This window comes from Pipra filicauda, unplaced genomic scaffold (genome assembly GCF_003945595.2).
Source record: "Pipra filicauda isolate LSUMZ 115617 unplaced genomic scaffold, ASM394559v2 scaffold64_size3178608_pilon, whole genome shotgun sequence".
NCBI lineage: Eukaryota > Metazoa > Chordata > Aves > Passeriformes > Pipridae > Pipra > Pipra filicauda.
Genome location: NW_024104809.1, coordinates 936,892 through 962,740, shown reverse-complemented (window position 1 = coordinate 962,740; position 25,849 = coordinate 936,892). Strand labels below are relative to the sequence as shown.

Sequence of the window (25,849 nt, the reverse complement as noted above, 5' to 3'; positions counted from 1 at the left end):
GAAGATACAGTAGCTGGAGTATTTGCCAATGAGCTGTATTTTAATATTCCTTTGTTGAAATTTTATGTACTGTATTTCCAACAGAAGAAGGACATAGTTTCACCGAAATGCTATTGGATGCTACTCTGCCTGTACCCAGATGCCACTGAAGAACTGCCATTGGTTTGTTTTCTGCTTAGTCACTAAGAAATCTTTCTCCTTCAGCCTCTACAAATAAGAGGGGGGCTGGGCCACGGAAGTGGGGACATAATGACCCTAGTGCACAGCCCTGTGCCTGCCAGCAGCCCTGTGCTTATGAGACTCCCCTCCCCAGAGGTAAGGGTGAAGGAAAAAGCATATAATGAATGTCATTAAAATAGTCCTGGCTGCCTAAACTCTTCCCCCTCCCACTGTGACTCTGACCTTGTTTGCGTTTCCTTGAGAACATGGGAACTTCTGGAAAGCAGGCTCCTAAGGAGTACAGTGGCTGAGCAAACCCTGGCAACAGTTGCTTGGTTTCTTTTTTTTAGTTGGTTGACATGCCTCTCATGACCTATGAATTGAATACAACTGTGTGGATAAGCAGGTGTGATCAAATACCTCCTTATTTAAAAAAAAAACCAACAAAATAAACCAAAAATCCCCCCCCCAAAACCAAAAAAAAAGTGAACCAAAGTGTACAGTATACTGTACACAGCACAGTAAGTCATGCTAAGTAATGTGGTACTGCTCTTCACACCCTGTGAGTTGTTCTTTCTCTTTGTAAGTTTAATGTTTTTGTCCTTTAAGAGAAAGAAAAGAAGAGTAAGTCACTGCTAGTAAAGCTTTTGAGTACTCAAACTGGTTTAGAAACAATTTTCAATCATTTTTTTCTGTGATTGTCAGGAATTGGTTAGTGAAAATAAATCACTTTAACAGAGTGGATCTAGACTGTGTACATGTGATAAGGTATACAGAACAAGTCTGACACTTCTAACATACAGCCTAGTGCTTGTTTTCAGAAGAAATGGAAAACTCTGCCCAGTAACTACAAAAAGATAAGGGAGGCTGGCAGTCATGGGCTTTCACTGTGATTTATGTGCCTAAAAGCAAAAGTGAGTCAGATTTGTGTGTTTGTGTGACAATGCTATATTTAGCTTTCAAGATGGACATTAAAAATAGGAGGGGATTCGGAAAAGCCACAAGAACAGGTCTGAAAAAATAAAATCTTGAGAAGCTTAATCCCTATGTCAAAAGAAGATATGGAGTAACTTGCTTACAATCCAAAAATAATTCACAAAGTGAAGATAAGATTAACTAACAGACCAGTAGAAGAACTATACATAGCTAGGATGGATTTTTCCATCAGGATTGACTTTTAATTTAAAAAGGTTATATATATATATATATATATATATATATATATATATATATATATATATATATTATATATATTATTCTTTGCCAAAGGGAAATTTTGTCATCACATCTCTAGTTTTAAAGTAGGAGGGGTGTGGTTTGTGTGATACAGATTAGATGGGTGGTCACAATGAACTTTTCTGGACTGAAGAAATGGCTGCAGTGGTGTCCACATTTCTCTGATGGAAAGGCTTGTCAGACTTGGCACCTTCTACAGGTAGCCTCAGCAGGGAGACCACCATCTCAGTGTGCCAGGGGAGTTGTTCTTGTGTTTATAGGTAAGCATGCCTGAATTTATTTTAGGGTATGTGAAGCCCTAAATTTGCCTGCCTCGCACTGCTAAATGAGGCTTTTGTTCAGGGCTATTAACTTGGCTCTCACCTAGCCTAGGGAGGCTTTAGTCTCACTGAAAATGGGATGTTGGTATGTTTCGGTTTGGCTTTTTTTGTTAGTTTGCTTTTGGGTTGATTTTTTTTTTTTCCTCACTTATCAGATAAGTTTAAAGAATATTTCCAGTATAAGGTAGTCTTGTTGCATAAAATCAAACCTCCTCTCTGACTGTGTGTTCTTCTGAAGGCTGCTTTCTTTTTCTTTCTGCTGATGCTAAGAAGGTTTTTAGCTGAATTTGAAGAGGGAGGAACACAATGTGTTCTTCAGTAGAAATGCAGGAGCTTCTGCAAGAATATTTAATATTTGTTTTAATGTGCTAGTGTAAGATTATGATGTACTTTCATCCTAACCTTACTAATATCTCCAAATTTGTTTTTGACCATGTCTAGAAACTTCATAGGAAATTACTGGTCAAACTCTTCTGTCTTTGGGGAATTGCATGTCAGGTGGTCTTTAGTGGGGTTTAGACAGGGTGGCATGGATTTATATACTTTATGTGGATTTACAGAGAAGCAAAGCCATGCGTTCCATGGGCCATATTTTGTTGCTTGAGTGAGGCTTCTGAGCATAAAAGGGGAGTAGGTGGGGCAGCTTCCTTGTAGGCTTGTTTGATTCTGGGATCCCAAGCACTTGGTGGTAACTGATACCAAGACTGAATCTCAGTGGGAGACACGTGTGCATCTCTTAAAATGAGGTGACATCAGAGTTGCATTGCTGTACTGGTGAGGTCAACTTACCTGTGATCTCAGCTATGCATCTCTTAAAATGAGGTGTCATCAGAGTTGCATTGCTGTACTGGTGAGGTCAACTTACCTGTGATCTCAGCTGTTGTATTCGTAGCTGCATGTCAAAACCACCGGAATGCAAATTGTCAGGTGACTTGGGTTTTGTAGTTTCTCAAAACAAAGGGAAAACACTAACAAAGTAAATGCAAAATTATTAGTGTCATTAGTTGATTGTTAAAAAATGTGCAAACCATTCTGCTGAGGTTGATTGACTATTTGCATGCTTAGTGATATGTGCAATCAAATAATTTCATAATGATTAGGGTTTTTGCTGTACTCCTGGGAGAAGACATAGCTTAATTTTCCTCTGCAGTTTGCTAAGAGGCTCAAATTGTTTGCAGTGACCACACTTCGAAGATGTAAATGTGAAGGGAAGCTGTTTTTTTCTATCCTATAAATAACTCAGCTTAGTGCTAATTTAAGTTTACATATTTTTTTCTGGAACATGACTTTATGTAGTTGGACTGTTCCTTTTCTAAACAACATATGAGAGTCACTTGGTTATGTGCCTCCAAGTAATACCTGTTTCTTACATAAATGTCTTCTGTAAAACTTTTTGGTTGTCACTGAAGATGGTCTTCCATTTATGCTAGTTTACAGTTTTCTGGTATATTTTTTTGGTTCAGATGGAAAATGCTAATATATTGTTGGCTGGACTTAATTTCCTTGGTGATGAAATATAGCATAACCGTAAATGGCTAAGATTATCCTCAGGCAAAGTGTTTGCCTGATGACTTATAATTAAACCTAGAAATGTGTATGTGTTAAAAATGAGTTGCTGTTTTCATCTCTTAAATATCATACTACAATCTGATTTATGTCTTTCTTCTTTTAATATTTGATGTTAGATTTTTGTAATCCAGAGGTGGCAACCTGCTTCAAATGCTGCCACACGTTGGACATTATAGTAGCCATTATAAGAGATGCTGTATTCATAGAAATGTCTTATTTTCTTCAGTTCAGGGAAATTGAAATTGCCAGTAGTGTTAAAAATGTCCCTGTTGTTTCCCAAGTCCATGGAGGGATCTCTTAATCACCAAGCCATATATTGAATAGGTAACAATTACAGATCTAAGTGAGCCTGTTTTCATGCAAAGTAGAGAAAAGATAAGGGTAGAAAGTTACAGTGTGCTCACTCTCTCTTTTCCTGCTGATTAGATAAGGATTCAGAGCAAGCTCCGCATAAATGGCCTAAGAGCTCAGTAGAAAGCTACAATTAATAAGAGGCTTTCTTATTTGTTGCTCATGACAACACTTCTAAATGCCAGCAAGAATTTCTCAGAAGCTATAGCAGGTTTTATGCTCTAGAAAAAAAATCCTTTCTAAGTAAAACTCGGTGTCTCGCATTTGGATTCTTGGAGCTGTTGAACTGGCTGATTCAGACACTAACATAAATGTGTCTGTGATACTATGATGTTCCTATTTTCCTTCTGATTCCTTTTGTCTTATAGTGACAAAAATGCTTAACTCCAGTGTAGCTCTTTTCTCTTGTATAGTGTGTTTGAGAATCTGCTTTCCTCCTTAAAAGTGTTGCTGCCTAAATCACAGTTTCATAAATCAGACTTGGAGATAGTGAGTTTTCTTTTGCTCTCGTGGCAGACCAGTTCTTTTATCTCCTTGTATGCTGGCATTTTCAACACAAGCTATACTTCAGTCAACTGAGGTATGACTGAGTGTAAACCATAGGGTCTCTGGAACTACAGGTGGAAACTTTACAGATGTGAGTTAATTTCTCACTTTTCCCTGTGTCTCTTTCCAGAGTAATTGCAAAGAACTCGGTTTCTTCAAAGCAGTGCAGTTGTTGGATGCTTGTTTTGGATGACCAGTTAGAAGTGTGTTTCAGGGCTTGATGTGGCTAGGCCAAGAAACCACAGCCTATCTACTTCAGGAGGTTACATGCACTCCAAGAATGTTATTTTTATACTCTCAGAAGCAACTGAAATATAACTGGAAGCATACAGCTTAGAGGACATGTTAAACATGTTGCCCTTTACCTGCACCCAAAGCTTTCATGTTTACTGTTCTCAGAAGGGGGGTGGGGTGGATGTCTTTTCAGTCTCCATCCCTCACTGTCTTTTTGCATTACAATGCTCAGAATATTAGTGGACAGCAAATACGTCCTCAAACAGTGATCATATGTAAAGACTTACCTTTAATTACCATGAATAAAATAAACGTTAGCATTTTTTTTTTTTTTTTTTAAAGCTGAACCGAGTCAGGGCAACTTTGCTCTCTCCCGTGTTAGGTGCACTTAAACATTTGACCTTACATGTTGTTGTGGCCTAAGAACTCAATTCTCAAGTATAAGTAGATGACAGACCATCATAGTCTGTGAGTCTAGAGTGGTGTTCAGGGAACTTTTGAACTGCAAGAAGCAGGGATGTCCTCTGTGGAAAAAAGAGTTAAAATATGAGAATCTTGAGGAGGTGGGAGCAGAATTGGCTCTAGTTTATTAAAAGACCCTGATAAATCTGTCTTTGTTCTGGGATTGTTTTGACAACAAGCACAAACATAATGAAAGGATAGACCAACTAACATACAACAGGAGTGTGTCAAAAGTAGTAAACATCCTGCAAGGTTATACAGTCAAAAGTGGTTCTTTGCCTCCTTTCTTCCCCCATGCTAAAAGTAAATAGCAACGAATCTTATGGCAGAGATGGATTTAGTGGTGAATGTCAAGTTTTGGAGTAATACAATTGCGCAAGGAGAGAATAGCTGCCATGTGCTTAAGATCTTCAGAAAGGTTAAAAAAAAGTGTAAAGGAGGTCTTTTCGTTATATTTATACCTGATTTTAGTAACACTTGAAAGTGGTTTCTTCCTGTCTTAGCTGTAGTCCAGCTGAGTCATGGCCTTATACAGCATTTAGTTAGATAGTTAGGACAGCCTCTAAAATAAGTGTCCAACATCTGTCAAGAAAAAAATGGCCCTGTTATAACTGCAAAATGAAAAATAGGGCTTTCACAGCAGAATATTTTCTGGAGAACATGCTGAAGCTCTTTATTTGAATGGGAGCAGGAACATTTGTTTATAGGAATAAGGAGTTAAAAGTCCATCAAGATAGTCTTCTTTGCTGTGAGTTTGCTGCCCACTTTGAATCTCAAATGAATCATATAAACAGTGATCTCGAATATGAGGTGAAATGTAGAACAGATCAGAAAATCAAGAAGTGATTTCCTCCTTATTGGAGGAAACTATTACCTTTATTCCTACAAGTCTAGTTATACCAACTGGAGAAAAATCCAGTGCATTGTAGTGTTCCTGAAATGGTGCTCCAAGACATAAGTGTTCTAGGTTGTGTTCTTGTGTCTAGCTAGTGGCCTACGTGAGGGCTTGATCTAGTCTGTCACCTCTGTGTTGTGGCCTTGCTGCCTCTTCATTTAGCCTGTGCTAGAATATTTAGTCCCAGAAGGGCTCTCATCTCCTTATGAGTGCAGCAGGTTGCCATCATACAACTGTAATGCCTTGTAATTGGCATCTGGCCTGATACGGGGAATAGTTTGGCCCATGCTCTCCTAAATACTCTTATATAAGCAAGCATAAAGTTACAGTGATGATCACATTTAGATACCACCTATTCTTTATTGCTCTTTTGATGTTCATTTGTTCTTCAAGATAAAATTACACTTCCAGTATGAAGACAGTTGAAGGCTGAAAATAAATCTGTTTGCATAACCTTTTACTGTTCTTTGTTGCAGCTCTCAAGTTCCACTTACAAATATAGGAGTGAAGAATTCAAGAGGCAGTTTTCTCATCTGCCAGACTCAGAGAGACTCATAGTAGGTAAGACGTAATCACAGCAAAAATCCTTGTCTTCTGGCTGATAACTCCAGATTGCAGTAGTGTCAAAGCATTTTGATTTTTTTATGGCAAATTCTAACTAGAGCTGATAACTTTCTATTCTCCTGTCTCTGAAATAGCACCAGATGCCTTAAGGGAAAGTCAGGTTCCTACTCCTCTCCTGTACTGACTGCTTTGGGAAAATGACAGATTCTTTTTGGGGATTAAGAAGTGAAGGAGAAGGTGCAGAATCCTCCAATTCATCTAAATACAGGATGTAAACCTTTTAATGACTTTTCCTGATGCTACTTTTAGTGTGTTTTTTGACAAAACCCATAGTGGAGATATGATTGTCTGACAGTGGACAAGTTAGATCATTATGCAAGGTCAGGGTGAGCACTGAGCACATAAACTTTGCATACATGCATTGTCAGGCTTGTGAGATGGTAGTGTGAGAACAGCAGAGGTAGAATTTAATCCTGAGAGCACTGAATTTGTTTTATGCTCTTTCCAGCGTGGGCAACCAACTTGGTGTACCTCTTGCAGTGTTACAACCTTTTATTTTCTATCCTGTGAGTGTCTGCATCCTCTCTCTTACTTTAAAGGGGCAAATAGTTATGACAGTCACTTGCTGTAGATGTTGGGGGAGGGGGGAATGATTCTGCAGTTGTAATGGTTTGGGGCGTGGATACAAAGTTAGGGATGTTTCAGAGACCCTGTTAAGTAGGTAGATCATCCTTGCAAGGAGCATTTCTCTTTGCTCCCTTGAACTAACACCCTTGCCTTAGGCACCTTGATTAATGTGACTTGTGGGACTGAGTGGCACAGTGGGTGTTTGTAATTTAAAAGACTTTTTCAGATGAACAGGAGAGGAAAGAAGCTGATGTCAGAGAATATCAAACTATGGTGCATAACGTCTCAGCACAGAGATATATTCCTTTTGAGCTCCAATTCCCTGATTCAGTCCACTGTAGAATCCATAGAAGGCAAACATGTAACCTACCTCCTTCAAATACAGTGATGCACCTTATTCCCTCCTTTATTACCTGCCTGCACTGTATTTGTTTAACAAATACCCTGTCCAAGAATTGGGTGTTAGTTTTATACAAAAGTGGCATTGTGACTGTTTAAAATAATTCTCTCATTTTATGGAACCTTTAAAGAAATTAATATTGAGAGGCTGTCAGTGTATGCTCACAGTGTGCAGGTGACAGCTCTGAAACAGTTAAATCCCTGTGTCTTTTTCCAGCCTCAGAAGGGGGCAGTTATCCTCTGAAATGCCTTCTGAATTTTTAAAATACTTTAGTACCTAAAGTAAAACAGAAGAAATGGGTATTACCTCAAAGTATTGTTTTCATGTTTCTCCTTATACTTGATTGATACAAAAAGCCATGGAGCAAACTCTGAAGCACAGTTTCAAAGAACAGACTGCCTAGGACTTAGAGAAAGATTTAGTAACGGGTTAATCTCAACAATTTAGCACCTGCTCCATCAGAAGCAAAGTCACTACTTTTATATAATTTTTTTTTACCCTGTAAAAACAGCGCTTCTCTGAAATGACTGTTTGCGTCCCCCAGGCAAAGAGCTCTTCCTTTGCTCGGTGCAGAAAAACTTATAGGCTTTACAGTGCTCAGAGAAGCCCTTACTTGCTGCTGTTCATTAAAAGAATTGTAACTCCTCTTGTTCTTAACTTAGCTGTTAAAAAGAAGCAACTATTCCACTGTAATGAGCACAGTATACAAAGACTGTAGGAAATATTTTCTTAAAATGAAAAGAATTACTTAGACTTTCTAAATCAGAGCTTAAAGGAGTGCTGTTATAATTTGCCTGAAACTGTTGTTTACAATCAGCATATTTAGTTACTGATTCTGAGAACTTAGAGGGAGAAATGCTAATCTCTCCCTTTTGTTTTGATATTTTCTTTTGTGTAAGTAGGTCAGATGGGGTTGCTCATCACTTGCCCAGTGATGACCTTTATAGGTCTAAATCCTTTCCATGCAAACTTCTTAGTAATGCTTTCCTCAAGTCCTTAACCTCAAACTCCTGCTGCATTCCTCTCTTAGCATTTTGGTATCTGACTTTTTGTTAAACATGCACTTACTGGTTTGGATTTAAGTTTATGTCCTTCTGTTTACAGTTATGTCTCCAAGGGCTTGTATACATGTCTCATTCTTGTTGCAAGAAACTTTATTTCCACTTGATTATTTGAGGGGAAAATCCCAAGGGAACGTTAAAAACTATAATAAAAGCTTCTGTAGATGCAGACTTAGCTTGAAGTTAGGATGTTGAGGACTCCTGAACCTCTTGATATTTGAACAAGAATTGTGTTCATCTTGTAGTACACAAAAGCAAAATTCTGGCTCGGACAATACCAGATACAATGCTTTTCAAAATAACAAAGACATTTGATACCTCTAAAGTTAAAATCATTAATATCCTGCATGAATACCTACATTCTGGGTATTTTCTATACGTAAGGTAGCCTTCTTTAGGTCAGAGCTTCCAGAAGAGGTCTGTCTTAATTATCTAGCAGTAGTACTTCTGAAAATTCCTTTTGTTTGAATCTTCAGGCTCTGAAATAGTGAAAGCTCTTGGAGATTTTTATAAAGTGCAACGAAATCCTCTGCTCTTGTTCTTAATTAGCAGGTATCTGATGATGCATAATTACCTTCTAGCTGAAACTTGTTTCTCAATAGGGATGTTTCAGTCAGAGGCAGTATTATAAAAATGACAGCTTCTGAAAATATCCCCCGCCTGAAAACTGGATAGTTTCAAGATGCCCTTTAGTGTCTCACTCTGCAGATAGTTTTAGCTAGTGATAGGATCTGTTTAGTGGAAAATTATTATTCTACTACAACATATGAACTACTGTTCTGTAGGAGTTGACAGTATAATCTGTTATATTATAAAACGTTTGTGTGTTCTGTTGTTTAGGCACTTCGAAGTTTTACTAATTAATACTTCTCACATGTTCCTGGTCTTGCCTGATACCTCTTCTCTGAAAGCATAGGATAATGCACAGAGGGTTGATACACAGAGATATTCCATTAACTCTGGATGTTCCCAGAACAATGGTCTGGATGCAACCCAGTACAAGTCTGCCTTTGTAGACTTCTTAAGAGTGAAAGAAAAGGCTTTTTATTATGTTGTAATATTCCTATCTCATTCTAATTAAGAAGTTTGGATCAACTGTGCTGCAGTGAGTGAGTAACTTGCTCTTGCTCTCTCTACATAGATTACGCCTGTGCACTCCAGAAGGATATCCTGCTGCAAGGGCGCTTGTATCTCTCTGAAAACTGGCTCTGTTTCCACAGCAACATTTTCCGATGGGAGACCACAGTAAGATCGCTTAGCACACTTGAATCCCCCCTTTTCTTTGTCCTATGCTATCAGGATATTGGGGTAGAGTCCCTCAAGCAAAGTTTGTCTTGTCAATCTCATACTAGTGGCTTTGGGCTGTGAAGAGCGAGCCTGCATCCCTGAGTCGATATGCAGATGCACTGCTCTGTAAAATGAGAATAGCATTGGAGACATCCTAATGCTTAAGTAAGCCTGCTCAGTCAGTCATTCAGCATAGGAAGTTTAGGAGTTATGCAAAAGCTGATCTTTTATGATCCTGGGTGACAGTTTGCCTCTCCTTACCAAGGAGAGTTACCCAAGGGATGTAACACATAATCTTCTCCCGTAAGACCAGAAGCACGACACAATACATGGTGTTTGAGAACTCTCCAGCATTGAACCTCACTTGATTTAGTCTCACATGTAAATATCAGCATCTAAGAACAGCAAAAGGGAATTGATAAATGATCTCTGCAAGTTCTCATGTTGTGGTCTGTAGCTTTTGAACAGTATGGACAAAATTTGGTATTTGTCATACGTTGGCCCTCTTTTTCTGTAAAAATTAGGTTAATGAATTAAAATTTTTCATTCAAGTAGTTGTTGCATCTGGTGTAGAACTTTCATAAGGCAGTGAATGAGAAAAGGAAGATAACCTAGGTAGTAGGTGATGGTTGTGTCAAAATGTTCTGTGAGCTGTAAGACTGCTCATACCTTAAGTTAATCTCTTAAATTTAAGTGCTCTGAAATACACAGGACAAACAACAAATAGCTGGTATACTTTAGGACAGTGAGGGTATGTGGAAATACTTAACTGAAAACCAAGCTTAATTTCATCAAGTATATTTGACTGAATATTTCTTATTTGAGACTTGAAATAAATTAAAAATAAACCCCTTGAAATTACACCCTTGAACAAGTAAACTCTTTCAAGACTGATTTTTCAGCCAAAACAGCATACATCCTGGTATGCTGTTGCTGCCTGTTTAGCAGAGTGGTATCTTCAGTGATAATCTTTAGGCAATCTGAGCTCGTCAGCTACAATGGTAGAGCCAAATTTGGGGACCTCCTTAGCAGGTTGTGTTGATGCAGAGAGAGAATAAGTGGAGGACCTCCTGCACACAGGGGAAAAAGCAAATCCAGCTGTATGTTCTTCCTTTTTCCAAGCAAAATGGCAGCACAGCCTTCTCTGCAAGTGAAGGGAGTAGGCTGAATGGAAATGGCTTGTTGCAGCCAGTCAGACCATGCTCTTCTAAATTTCAAGTACTAATATACAAGGCAAGCACACTTAAGCAGGAAGATTTTCTTGCAGTGTCTGGACTGCAAATAAATCTCTGAAAATGGGATATATTGCAAACTTCTGTGAGATGACATAGACAAGAGAGATCAGATAATAGACTGTCCTGCTTTATATCTAGCATGCTGATTGAGATTGGCTTTTGCATCTGTGGTTTTTATTTGGTTGGGATTGTGGAGTATGGCTGGAGGAGTGGAGGGAAAGAAGAAAGAACCACTTGCTTCCCTAGTCCTAATATGAAAGGAGATTATTCTTGAGTCACCTTAGCTTCTACTTTGGAATACTTGCTGTTAAGCTTAGCAAGTGAAGACTGTAATTGCTTTTGTGATCTCAACTAAATTGCATCCCAGGGTTTAGGGTTAGAGTTCCTCTTGCATGTTCTGTAACTTTAAATTTTTAGTCTTAACAGTTATTTTTTGATATGTCTTATCTGTTTCTGCTTAGATTTCTATTGCCTTGAAGGATATCACTTTCATGACAAAGGAGAAGACTGCTCGGCTCATTCCAAATGCCATACAAATAGCAACAAAAGGAGAGAAGGTGAAAAGTTGTTTTAAAATATATTCTTGTTAAATTATAATGTCTAGGATAGAGCACTTGTTCTAGTTCATATTTGCATAAGTAACTTCCCTGTCAAATTTTAAGTGTGATTGGGACTGACTTGGTGGGATTGGGACAGACTTGGTGGTTTGGTCCCTGTGCATATTGGCTTAGTAATTCAACTTTAGTTTGATTGCAGAATCCCTTCTTAGTGTTGATGCAGTAACCAGGAAGGAAGAGGCTTTGTCTCACTGATTGAAAGGAAAGCCATTTGAAAACTATAAGTTCAGGACATGAAATCAGAATTTGCATTCTTGATATTGGAAAAATATAAAAGTGATATGAATCACTGGATTTAAAGTGCCCCTGGAAGAAAACTGCTGAAAATAAAAGGACTGTGGTGTCATGGGTTTTGAGTTATGGAGAAATTTACCCTAGAACATGCTGTTATATGTGCTGGGAAATTAAGTTTGTGAGTGTGTATTTGAAAACCTGAAAAGCATGATGCAGAATGTTCTTACGTGCAACACAGTTCTTCTGTAAGTGCCTTGAAAATAATAATTCTTGGGTGGATGCAGAGAATAGCTTTCCACAGTTAATGTGGAGTTGTCCTTTGTGAAGGAACTGTGATTCCTCATATTTGGCTGTTCCTTCTCAATTTATCCAATATTAACTTTCATCAACAAGGAAGATAGACCTCTTTACGAAAAAATAACTTTCAAATGGGAAAGATTTTAATACTGCAAATGATGCATCTAATTTGATCTCATATTTTAATTATTTTAATTTCACATCATCTCACATGAAAATGTTAGTAAAAGGAATGTGTGGCAAAAGGATGGAAAGAGCTGTGGCCTGTAAGAAATGATTTGCTTCACCTCTCATGTGGAAGTGAGAGACATTTAGGTGTGTAGTTAGTTGAGGAAGAGCTCTTCCTTCATGACAGGGGTAGTCAGATGCCTGGAAGAGCAAGTGTCTTTATATACTATGTGGACATTGGGGGTCTGACTCTTACTTATGGAAAGTGATAAAAAGTGTGGAGTGTGAGGAATATGCTCCAGATTTGCTGAATGTGAAAAGAGGCATGCTGTTGCTGAAAACCTTACGATATTCAAGATACAAGGAAGCATTCTGGGGTTCTTGAAAGTACCTACAAGTGAGCTTTTTTTTTTTCCCACCTTCGTTTTTCCTGCAGTTTTTCTTCACGTCATTCAGTGCAAGAGACAGAAGCTACCTCAGTATCTTCCGTTTATGGCAGAATGTGTTGCTGGATAAGGTGAGTTTGTACCTGTCAGTACCTTTTTCTAATGTGGGCATATGTGTCTTTGGAGGATAAGAGACTTGAAGATAGCTTTTCCTTTCTGACTTAGAATTCTAATGATGTTCTCCTTTGGTTCCTTGTACTTTATGTCCCAAAGAAAATTCTCATCCTTTCCTTCTCATACTGCCACTTAAACTCTGCTGTTGATGGAGCATATAGGTTGCATGCTTCTCTTCACTACCAGCTCAAGCATACGTTACTAAATTAGTATGCACTTGCTTTACATTTTTTATGATTAATTTGTGATTCAAAAGGCAAGCGGCTTTCTCAGTGAAAACTTTTAAGGAAAAGGGCCTAAAATCTCCTTCTCAGTTAAGTTAGCTGAACCTTTGCCATCCAACTCATTACAACTCCCCTGACCTTGAATAAATGCAACAAAGGCAGGCTATATGACATGAAAGTGTATTTTGGCAACCTGTGTGAGTTAGTTTGATTTATATTGCAATTTGTGGTTACTTAAGCTAATCTTCTTTCTAAAAATGCACTGACACTTTTGCAGAACATCACTGTAAGAAAGATAATTTTTGTAAACCAATTTCTTCCTGTTTATGGCTCTCATTGTTTAAATATTTTAACACAGTTGCAATTGCACACTGAAATATCCACATATAACTGTGCTACAATGGCCCCCAAAGGATTAAAGCCGTTGGACTACTTATAGATTGTAGCTACCCTCTTTTTTTTTTTAATGTTAATTTTAGGGCAGACTAAAGGCACTTTTTGTCAAACAAAAGCTGAAAATAATAAGGAAGTGCAATTTAAGGCAAAACTAATCTCTTCTCCCTCAAATCAAATACCATTTAACTGTAACATCATAACCATCTTGTCTTGAATCCAGCCACAATGTACTGTGTCATCTTTTAACAACTGGAATGTGCAACTGGAAGTAACCCTGCTTTCTTCTGTTATTCAGTGTGTCAGGAATAGCAATTACCTTATTCAGTTGATTAGTTTGTGGTGCTGGGGGGTGAATGTATGGGCATTCAGGTACACAAATCTGCCCAAGGGGCTGGAACAGAGGTAACAAGCTTTGTGCTGTTCAGTATTAGTTTTCCTTGTGTGTTTCAACTCTGTGACACTGAAATGGGTGTCACATAAGGAATGACTTTTCACTTCAGAGCACTAACTGAAGGATAGATAAGAAAGCAGGAGGCATGGACTGCACGTAAGATGAGATGTATTAAGCTAGCCGTTTTTAGGGATCGGTGCATTTGAGTAGCTTGGGAACTATCCTTTATTCTTTCTATCAAATCTTTCTGTTAGCTTGCTTCCATCCTCACTGAAGTATGTTAAAAGGTAGGTCTGTGAGGTTTTCTGCCTGGGGTTCTCAGTTGTAATATGGAACATTTCCATGAGGTATGTGTAGGGCTTTTTAATGTAGTATGTTTGGAACTAGTTACTGAAACAGGATTTCTGTTAGGTTGAGCTCCTACTTCTGCAATGTAATAATGACTTCTGATTCTCTGCTAGAATGTGTTTGAGTCACCTGTCAGCCTACTTTATGATTCTTTACTGGATCAAGCTATAGGGGGGGCACTGTGGAGTTGAAAGTAGAAACTGAAGTTGCTAGAGCTGGATCCACTGACTCCACTACAATGACAGCTGTCTATTGAACTGCTGCTAAAAGAGAGCCCTTGGTACATCCAAGCAGTTTTACTGCTTTCTCCTCACTACCCCATGGCAGGGACAACATACATTTGAAAAATATCTCATAGATCTGAGGCCCTGGCATGGTATGCAATGTTAAATTGTGAAATAAAGTAATTCTGTTGTAATCTGAAGTATAACTGACTGCAGCTGTCACAGTGCTGGATAGCGCCACCTGATGGTGAATAATCCCCAATTTCCAGGATTTGGATCCAGGGGACTGGAATTGTATTTGCTTCAAATCACGTCTATGCTGAGTTAACTTTCAGTCACTGGCCTCTTCAACACTTCCTGGGCATAGATTTCCTGTTACGAGGTCTCGCCTCTGAAGAGTGACCTGTCTGCTTTACCTGATACACCTGAAGCTTTCACCACCTGCAGAACTTCTTGGTGGGGTCAGCATGCCCTTTCCCAGATCTCCATCTTGTGGCCGTTCTGTCTTGTACCTCTTAAGTATTGCACGTCCTAGGTGGTTGAACAAGTAGTCCTTTGTTAAGTCTGCCTTTCTACTAGAAGTGGCTTGCATTGTGCAAGAAAAACATCAAATGGATAGATGCTATTCTGTGCCTAAACTTATCCATCCAGATGCTCTCCTCCAACTTTGCATCACTGTTCTGACAGGACTCCTGGTCCCCTTTAGCTGAGTTGTAATTCTCTAGCTCATAACTTCTCCTTTAGACCTTGTTCAGAATACAGTACTGTGCATCTGGTGCCTTTCTGGGAATCAGTGGGTATCTTCCTCTTAAGATGGTCCTTTCTTAGGCTTTTTATTCTGTAAATGTCCATGTAAAGATGTTTTTTTCTTTCAAGCAAAATTCTGTCTTTTTTTTCTCCATCCCTGTTGCAGAATGTGTGCAGAGTGAGTCTCTTAGGCTTTTACCTTGCCATTGTTTTTTAAATGATCCAGCATCATGGAAAAAAAGGAATCATTAATGCAGGTCTGGAAGAGACATGACACCAGTGTTGATAAAACAGATAGCTGCTTCCATATCCACTACAGCTTTCAATAATGCATTGGTTTATAAAATCAGCTGAAAATCCTGTTTTGCAATAGGCTTTCCAGATTGGTAAAACAAGTTTACTGTGGCTGCTATTGACAGTAAGAGCAATGCCATTTATACCTTTGCTTTATTTTCCTAAAGCTTGTGGGTGTCAAATATCCCTCCAGTTTAAGGGAGAAGGAACAAATTAAAATGTAATTAGACAGGTCATTCAAATCCCAAACAAACACAGCACTCCTTATTTCTAATGGAACAAGATCTTAACTTAATCGGTCTCGATTCCCATGAGTCCTCTTCCTTAGAGTTGGATTTACTTTCCTATTGTTCTTTGTATGCTTTGCTGGGTAGAGATTTGCACCTGTCTCCAGAGACATTGTAGCAGGTAAGTCTAGAGGTGTGAGAAGGGACCAGAATTTCTGATCAGTTGGGCTTCTTATGGCAGACATCTGTCAGGACAACACTTCTGCCTTCTCCAGCAGCTTCTCAGGAAGGCTGTGAAAAAAGAGAGGTTTATTTGCACCTTTGTGTGCAACAACCGTTTTTTTAGAGATTAAAGAGGGCTTGTTTTGATTCTGACCTTCATGTTTGGGCAGTTAGAGAGCAAATTTGCTGTTTTCCTCCCCTGTTCTGCAAATAAGCAGTCAGACAGAGTTCTGTAGCAGAGTTGCCTGGCAGGAGTGTGGTGTGTGGTGGGATGTCTCTTGAGTCAATCTATATGGCATGTCTTGTTCTTATTTCTGCACTTGTTGATGGGGGTAAAAATCAGCAGCTTTGCTTCTGTCATTGGCATTCTGTAGTATTGCTTGTGCCATGACACTGCTTTGTTGACTGTGAAGCAAAGTATTGATGTTTTATGCTCTTGCTGAAAAGACAAAAGTTTTGCAGCTGCTTCTTGTAGCCTTTGTGTTTGCACACAAAGAGAACTGAGGAAAAACCCAGCATAGACCATCACCTTGAATGGGCAAAGTAATTCATGTTTAGATTCAGCCTTTCAAGCTTCAGAGCTTCTCTAAACCATCCTCTCAGAAGCAGAAGTCTGACCCAGAAAATTTATGCCCTTCTTTGCTTTCAGAACTGATCCTTTCTGAGAAAATAAAGCAAGTCTGGTTTGGTCTTGGCTTATGACCATTAAGAACTTATTATATCTAGCTGAGCTAGGAATAATTGGGCAGAGCACAAGAATGCTGTTTTAGAAGCAGAAGTTGGTAGCACTGACTTTACAAAACCACAGGAAACAGCTTTATAGATTCCTAAAATGCGTAGCTGAAAAGCTTCTCTGCTTTCCTCAAACTATTAAGCTCACTATACAAGGGCAGTCTGATTTGCCTATAGACCGCTGCGGAACGTGCCAGTGAATTTAATTGGTGACATTAACTATTTCCCAGTTATTTTTTTATGACTGGAAATAAAAGCACTGGCAGTATTGGGCAATGGAAGTGAAAGTAGCTTTTCCCCCTGTCCTTTGATTTCTGATTGAAAAGTGTGCTATCTAGAGATACCTCAGTCGTATTTTGAATTTTTTTTTTGTAATATTTTTTAAATATTTTTGTAATGCTTGCACCTGTTTTTGGCCACTTAGTGATAGCAGCTGTAGGTAGCTGTTTATGATTATGAATTTATTGCTCCAAAAGACAGCATGCCGGTGGAAAGTAAGGCAGCTGTATGTTGATGCACGTGTTTTTAGCAGTGCATTGCTCTGTAGAGCAAACCCCGTGGCAGAAGGAGGCTGGCACTAGCTGCTATGACCCTTGCTTTATGGCTGTGTGTTTTGTGTTTTAATGTTTACTTTGTCCTCGGTAGGATTAAATACCTTGAAACTGATCTCTGCCAATAGCGTGCTTGTGCCAGCTGCTTTCTGAAAAGCCCGAAACCTTCTTGTGCTGGAAAACACCCGAGGGAAAAACCCCTCCTGATCTCCCGAACTGGGCCGGGATTGCCCCGGTCCTCTCACGCTACCCTGAGGTTCGGCGGGAGATGCGATGCGGCGCGGGGGTCCCGCAGCGGGGTCAGCGGGACCCCGATGGAGCTGCCGGTCCCGCCCCGGGCCGGCGGGAGCAGCCGGGGAAGGCGCTGCCCCGGCCCCCCTCCGGGCGCGGGGGCGGCCCCGGCCGGGCCCCGCCGCCGCCGCCCAGCAGGAAGTGGGAGCGCGGCGGCCCCGGCGGCGGCTCCCGGCGGGAGCGGGGGTGTCCCGGGAGCGGCGCTGCCCGGCGGGGAGCGCCAGGTTGGTGTCGGTGCGGGACAAGGCGCGGGCAGCGGGCGGGGGGAAGAACCGTGAGGCCGCGCATTTACATTCCTGCCCGGGGGTCAGCTCCTTCGTGTCTGTCTAAAATTGCGGGTAGTGTAACACTCTGCAGGTGAAGCAGGGAGGTGGAGAGGATCATTTAAAAGCCCTTTAAATAATGCATGCGTATTTAATGTCATGATTTCATGCAAATAGTAAGCAGTACTTGTGTTACTGCCTCATTAGCACAGTCCTGTTCCCTTGATCAATATGAATTGTGGCCAAGACACATTTTCCAGTGTGGTGTCTCTGTTTTTTAAGATCGCTAGTATTGCTCTCTGAACTCTGTTGAATACCAAAACCTTATTTCCTTTATTTCTTTCTCTCTCTTTTTTTCTTCTTCTCTTCTCCCTGTAGCCCTTTACAGTTGAGGTGAACTTTGAAACTTGTTGCTTACTTTGCATAAATGAATGTCTCATACCGCTTTCACTTTCCAAACTTTGCATCTAAGAGAACTTTAAATATGTTCCAGTAGCTATGGGAATTCATGGAACAGGGCAGAGATATTGTAGAGAAAGAGAACATAGGTAGTAGTGAGTCAAGGTAATCCTGAACAAAATCAGCTATTTTTCATAAAGAGGCTGCTGGTGGTCCAAAGTTAGGACCTCCTGTCTCACCTTGGCAAAGTGGGCAGTTGGCTGACGTGGACACCACTGTAGTGACTGAAATGCAAGCCTCTCACAATTTGTAAAGTACTCTAAGCATCCTCAAGAAACAGGCAGGTAGGTATCTATTAATTAAGCAGTTTGTCTGGGATCAAAGAGGGAGTCCTTGACTGTCTAATAGCTACTGATCTTGTGCTGTATTGAGCAAAAATCAAGAGGGAGGTACCTTGAAGGTATCTGTGAAATTATCGATGACACACGAAGCAGCAAGTAGTGGCTACAAGTGTGTGTTTTCTTGAAATGACAATCTAACGTCTGGTTAAACAGTGATCGGTTGGGAATATGGAGTAGACAGGAGTACAGTTGCCCAAAATGCTGAAATCCAATCTTGGAATGTGATATCTAAATGCTTTCAGTGCTTTTCAGAATTGAGGTTAAAGGCTGTGGCGTAATTCAGACTTGTTGCTGTTTTACCTTCTGTGCCTTACTGTCCCATACTGTGGTTCTTGACTAGCCTGCTTTCTTTCAGAGGCTAACCAAGCAGGAATTCTGGCAGCTGGTACACCAGAGCTATGGTTCTGAGCTGGGTCTGAACAGTGAGGAGATGGAGAGCTTCCACTCGTCGTCTGAGGACAACGGGCAGTCTCGGTAAGGAGAAGCTATAAAGCCTGTTGAAACACTTGGGGAGAAGCACTGTCCTCTTTCTTAGAAGTTCTTTTGCCAAAGTACTGCTGTAGCCTTACCAGAAAGGTTAATCCTGTAGTAAAAGGATGCAAAAATCTGACCTGCACAGACTGAGCATGCATAAAAACTTAACAGTGTTCATTTTCTAAAATAGTGGGAGCACAGTGGAGGAGGTAGGTAGGAAGATGTTGTTCTCTCTGCATCTACTTGGGCAGATAGCAGCATAGGACAGCTTAAATACTGACTTTTTTCATGATGGTGTCTAGTCAGTACCTCTCTACCCTTCTGCAGTATGGACGGGCTGAATGAAATGGAGCTATATATGATTTTCAGATACTTTTTTCCCTCCTCCCTTGACACTGAAAAACTTGTTTTGCTTTGCTCTCCTGATGTCTGTGGTGTTAGCTGAATATTGTGTTGTTCTCAGCTTGAATTAGAAAACTAGAATAATAATAAATATAATACGATGGAATAATTGCAATAACAATGTGGTTTTTTTAAGAATTGCCCTGATTTTTTGTTTTGAACAAATGTGAATTAAGTTATGAACTGCCAGTGTCAATTAATAACAGCACTTTATGCAAATAAATATGATTCTACAAAACTGATCAATGTAACTTGTCTCTTTGCAATCCTGTGTTATCTATGTTTGTTTAGAAAAATTCAAGTTCATTGCAAGCTTTAAAAGATGTCCTATTAAATATTTTCTGGTTGGTTTTTTTGGTTTGTTTGTTTGTTGCCTGTAAAAAAGGCACAACTGTGCAACTCTGGAATAAGGGATGCAGGAAAAAAGTTATCACACTTTGTTAATACATTTTCTTTCCAAATTTCTTCTAAGCCATCTCTGTTTCATCTTTCCCCGCAGCACTCACTATCTCTGTGATTCACCAGTGCTTGGTTTTATTAACCTTGTGATCAGAAGCTGAATCTTCTGAGAGGTGCTTAGGATGAGGAAAATGGCTTGAGAGATTACTGAGCTGTATGTGGGAAAAAGGAGTTGGTAGTTTTTAATGTTAGATTAACAGCCATCGTTTGAATGCAAAAATCACACATAAGCTTTCTCAGATTTTTCAGCACTTATCTCCAAAGATATTTTCCTTTTTGCTTTGGACAGATCCAGCATTTGTGATGATTCTGGAGAAAGGGATGAAAAACTACCTAAAATGATTGGTTTAGTTCGTGAACCCACACTTCAAGCAGAAGAAGAGTCACTCAACAGACACATGTTGCCGGGAGTAAGTGCTGACACAGCCTTTCCTGCTGTTTGTAACTGATAGGCATATATGCTTAACTTGTGTATCTGTAAGCATAGGAGGCAGGGGGTTTGTAACTTCAGAAGCCTTTGAGAATTCAAGAATGTTTCTTGAATTTGAAAATGAACGAAATTCTGTATAAGAGAACATTGTTGGTGTGAGTTTCAGCAATGTCCTGTCACTTAATTCACTGCATAACCTGGCTGGAACACTGAGCCTTATGCCCTGGTCTGTTTTTATTGTTTCCTTTAAAAACAAAATTACCTGGGTTTTTTAAATCCACTTCCCTAGGGACCGTATGTGTTTTTATCCAAGTGCTTTATGGAAGTAACACCTTTTTCACTTCCAGTGCTTTCTTACTTGTGGTATTTGTCATTTAAAAAGATATATCTCCTGTACATAAGCTCTATTAGAGGGTAGTTATACTTTGTTTTCCTTGCCTTCAAAGGTCACTTAGCCTACTATTATGAATATATGACACCTTTTTTATTGAAATTTGTGGAAATGTTTCAGAAGGAAGGGGAAAACCTCTGCACTTGTTCTTATAAAGATGAGTTTTACTGTAATTCCTTGGGTTAGTAGAACTGAAGCAGCATGAATGTTTCACTCATGTTCATTCGTGTCATATGAATTTGTGAACATATTTGGCTGTTTGGAATGGCAGGTGCATTAGTAGCAATATCTGAGATGGGCACAGTGTCTAGCACAGTTGCAGGGACTCCTCTGTGTAGTCATAGTCCTAAAAGGTTACAAACATTTTCTCTTGGTTATTAGATATCCCAAAAATCTTTGAACAGCAAGTGAATTACTAAAGCATTTTTTTTTTTTTATAAGCTTCACTAAAGTTGGGTACTGAATTGCTGTTTTTGCTCTGGAAAATTTGGGGAAGGAAGAAAGGAGATGATTTTAACGGCTTTTACTACCATATAAATCTGGCTTTTTTCACTTCCTAAAACTGATCTGGAGGTTAAGTAGGCTTTAAATAGTTTTGCCAAAATCGAAGTTAATGGCTAGAGACTCATCCAGCAAACTATACTGGTGTTTGTCAGATGTTAAAAGCTTAGTTAAATGCACGATGGGTATCCGTCATGGAAATCCTAGCAATATAGGACATTTTTGGAGGTAAGGCAAGCCTGACAGGACTGTGGATGCTGCTGGAATTTTGGCTCTTTAGAATAATTAAAAATATACACACGTAGCCTTGGTTTAGACTTGTAAGTCTTATTTGCGCAAGAACAAGCCATTTAAAAATAATTGCTATGTTTGGAAAAGAAGCCACACCCAGAAATGTCTCCTGTGAGTGCTAGATCTAATTGGGCTTGTTGGTAAGGAGGAATGCCTGGGGATTTGGTCTGTAAGCAAGGAAAAATGCCAGGATTCTCCCTTGAATAAACTGCCTTTAAAAAGTCTTTTAATTATAGTGTAAAAGTGCAATCTTGATAAATACGTAACTAAACTGTTTAGTTTACTGTTTCAGAGTAACTAAAATGCATAATGATTGTGTTCAGCTATATGTGTCACTTGGCATTTCTCAAGAATGTCAACACTCTCTCCACAGCACTGGGATTACAGCATATTTTGTAGAACCACAAGAGCAATAGGAGGAGGCAGTGCTTAGAATGTATTTATCAAAAACCATTGCACTGATGACACAAAACACAGTTAATCACCTTCCAAAGACTGGAGGGAAACAGGCTTAACCTCCCCTTTACTGCTCTGATAGACAAAGCAAGTCCCAAAGCCCTCTTCAGTGGAAAATCTGAGTTGGTTGTAGTACTTGGCCCATCTTGGAAAAAATGTTGTTAATGGCTGTCTATAGTTGATTGAAAAAAGTCTGTGTGGAACACCAGTTGTGGCTCCTCTGCTTCTCTCACTCACTACATCGTAATGTGGGTACCACCTTATTGCCTGTGTTTACAGCTATCATCTTCTCTCTGCCCCTTGTAGGGAGCCCTTCCAGTCCCAGAGCTTGCTGTTCGCAGGCTAAAAACCAGAAAAACCTTGGCACAGGTTTTAGCAGTACTGGACTAGCTCAGGAGATAAATGTACATAGGGAAGAAATTACACATCTTTATTCCAGAGACAGATCTAAAAATCATTACTCTTTAGTGTCAAGAAAACCGCACCAAACCAACCCCATATCCCAACACCCAAAACCCCAAGAAAACTGTGTTTAAGGTGATCAGTTATTCCAAAAGCCTCAGCATGAATGTCTTCTTCTTTGACATCGTGAAAGGCTTTTTTGTTGGAGCTCTTGCTCTTATCGCCTGACTTCCCTGCTCTGCTTATAGCATAGTAGGCTGCTCTGATGCTGCTAGTGGGAGCTCCACTTGTTCACCAGATCCTTAATTGATATCAAAACTCTATGAGAGTTCCTTGGATTTGTGCTGGATCTGTGTCAAGTTTTAGACCGTTCTATCATCACTAGCTCCTTTTTGACTTCTGTCTATATTGGTAAAGTATTTTGACATTTAAATATTAGTTCTCTCCTGGATCCTGTTGTTTGACTGAGTAAAACTGTAGGCATGGTAGGTCCTTTCAATAGCAGCATTTGTTAATTGATCTGCTTTTCTGATTCAGTCTTTTTTTTTTTACCTTGAAAGGAGTCTTTTTGTCTGCTTATACTGCAGTCAGATTCATGCCTGTTTTCCAACCACCCACCTTTTGCCAATGGCCTTTAGTTGCACAAAAAAAAGTAAATGGTTTTTATTTTGAAAAAAGGCAAGAAATACAGGAAGTACATGATGACGGTTCAAACAGCAGATGCTTTTTCTTTCTTGAGTCAGTGCTGAATAATTTTACAGGATGATGATATTGCAGATGAATCAGAACTACTCAGTTGAGGAGGTCTGATCATGTTTACTATGGTCCATGTACTGCTGTGTATGGGGGCTGTACTGTTGTTGATCCCAGGTGTTCCACTGGAGGCAAAAGGGGCTTTGAGGAGAGCTTTAGAATTAAAACTATAGAAAGCTCACAGATTAGCTTTTTGGGTGGAATTTTGAGATACACAAACCTTGTCCATACAGTTTCATTGGAGATTTACTTCTTGAAGTGTGCAATGGCACGTATGCGTAGCCAACAGTTATTACAGCTTAGGGTTAAGAGCTGCATCATTGATTCAGTGGCTGATGTTCTGGGGGATTTGGAGATGGCAAATGACACTCCATCACTGTGTTTCTGAGCAGTAACATTTTATAGGTAGGATGGCTCTAGACAGTATTTTAAAAGGGTAAAGAAGTCCTGCAAAATAAGAACCTTTCAAAGATGCAATTGGGATAATCTAATCTTACTGAAAGAGGAAGGCCCTGCCTATGTTTCATTGTGCTTCCCCTCCAGAGTGTTGGACCTTTGCTAAACTGGTAGGAAAAAAATTAAATTGATCAATACAAAGTAAATCTGTGTTAGGTTAATGGATTTATATTATATATAATATATAATTTATGCTTGTGTTGATGTAGGGAAGCGGACCAAACTGTGCAGGTGGGTGCCAGGGGACTGGATGGGGTGTAAACTGTCCCATTTAAGGCAGCTCTTGGTATCAACGGCACATACAAGTAAGTCTGTTCCTTGCTACCAGGATTTAGTGAAAGATTTAAATAAAGAGGAAGGGAGGTTGTCTGGGGTAGAGGAACAAGGGAGAAATTAGCACTTAACTGTGTGGTGATCAAGTAGATAGAACTTGTGGCTTCCTTTGTATGGCTGTCTTCTTTGAAAGTAACTTTCTCTTTGGGTTTTGGTGTGGGTTTTTTTTTTTTTAACGGTCTGTGATTACTGATTTTTTTTTTTTTTTTTGTCCTCTGGGTTGTTTCAGGTGGAGGAGTCCCTAAGTGAGAAGCAGATAAAGAGCCCTCTAACGTCTTCAGAAAGAAAACCTGTTAAGCTAGTCAGGAGCAGGTCTTTAGAAAAGTCCTTGGACCTTAATGAGAATGAAAATCTTCCAGAGAAGAGCAGTGCCTCAGATAGTGAAGAAGGTAAATCCTAAAACAGTTGGGAACAGTAAGACAACCTGACTTTGGTGTTCCATCTCACTTGTGGAGCAAGTTAGAGAACTTTCTGATCTTATGAAACTTGTTTGCTTATTTGTTTCATGGAATTGCAGCAAAAACATCTATGTATATTAGTTTCTGGGGAGAAAAAAGAAGTTGCTGGGTGTTTAGAATGAACACAAACTGTGGTTTTGATTTTTCTCTCTTGGTGGGTAGAGAGTTGCTAACAGCTTAAACTAAAAAAAGTTTATTGACAATGAGGTGGTGTTAGTTCACTTTTTATGTTCTCACAGATATTGAAAAGATTTTTGTTTTGTTTTGTTTGCACTTCTTGGAAACTGAGGGAAAACATTTCAGGCATAACAGTTCTTAAGTTTCTGAAAGGTCTCCCCCATCCCCCTTCTTTACACTTCTACTTTCTTAAGGCTTGTGGGCTCCAGTGTTACTGATGAAGTAAACTGAGGAACTCACTGAAAGTCCAAGCAAGACAACTTCCCGGCTTTCAGGATAGTATTGTGCATATTCTGAATGTGATCTGAAAATGAAAAACCTTCATGAAAACCTTAATGAATATCTTGGAGCAGATTACACTTTCTGTGCCAACAGTTAATGTCTTAAGGGATCCTAATATACTATCCTCATAACTCATACCTCATTACCCAGTACAAGATGAGAAGAAACTTGGATACCACAGTGGTACAGAGATGGTAACTTGACTGTTACATGTTTCTTTTGATCTTCTCGCTGTAGGAGGGAAAGTGTAGCACTATCTCACAAAATGGTTTTGGTAAAAGAATTTTTGCTATGTCCTTGGGAGAGAGTTAGGCTGGAGCCTGCCTTCTACCAGGGCTGGGTGACACTGAGACTTGTGCTGAGGTCCAGTAGCCCCTTGCAAGTTCTCACTTTCTAAGGAGAGCTTTTCACTTACCATGGGGAACTTTTCTGTGCTGCAGGGCTCTGGTTGTTCAAGCAGCTCACTGAAGTTGTGATGGATGTTCTGTTAAATATCCGAATCTTGGACTCTGTAAATGCCTTTAAAGTGAAGTGTGCAAAACCTGTACTGGTTCCAAGGTTATATGGTGGTGTGCAAATGAAAGACAGAAAAGCTCAACAGCAGCAGTGTGCTTAGTAGCAGCTGAATATTTCTTTCATGTGTGAAAAGAACTTACTTTTGTCACTCGTTGGCAGAAATAGAACAGTTCAGTTAATTGAGGCTGGTTCTGAATCTCTCTGGGAAATTTTGTATCTTACCCTTTCAGAGTTGACAACGGAAGTTGTGTGCGGGGGTCTTTATGTTGGGATCATTGAGGAGTCCAGGAAAGCTTTTAAAGTTATGGATTGAATTGGCTGCCTGCAAATCGTGATTTTTGCCTGGGGATATACTTTTTATTCAACTAATTTTCCTTTTGCTCACCCATACTCCTTCTGTGTTTGCTGGAGTTCAGATTCAACTTGATGCATGTCAGATTTTATCATTTTTGTGAATATACCTAATTGAACAGGATGCTGTTTATGCCATACTCTACACACTTAACAAGCTTCACAAATTAATTTACTCCTTCACA

The 25,849-nt window shown here is 39.6% G+C and overlaps 1 protein-coding gene across 6 annotated transcripts in view; it reads left to right on the top strand.

Moving 5' to 3' along the window:
- Positions 1-25,849, top strand: part of GRAMD1C (GRAM domain containing 1C) — a 53,148-nt gene that overhangs the window by 12,314 nt on the left and 14,985 nt on the right. For all 6 annotated transcript variants that reach the window (XR_003541891.2, XM_027727528.2, XM_027727527.2 and 3 more), the window contains exons 3-9: positions 6,249-6,333; positions 9,566-9,669; positions 11,408-11,503; positions 12,699-12,779; positions 18,888-19,006; positions 20,157-20,277; positions 24,110-24,269. Coding sequence is in view for 5 of the 6 variants with exons in the window: in XM_027727528.2 (XP_027583329.1) it covers positions 6,249-6,333; positions 9,566-9,669; positions 11,408-11,503; positions 12,699-12,779; positions 18,888-19,006; positions 20,157-20,277; positions 24,110-24,269 (766 nt within the window). In the remaining variant the exon portion in view is untranslated. The remainder of the gene's footprint in view (positions 1-6,248; positions 6,334-9,565; positions 9,670-11,407; positions 11,504-12,698; positions 12,780-18,887; positions 19,007-20,156; positions 20,278-24,109; positions 24,270-25,849) is intronic.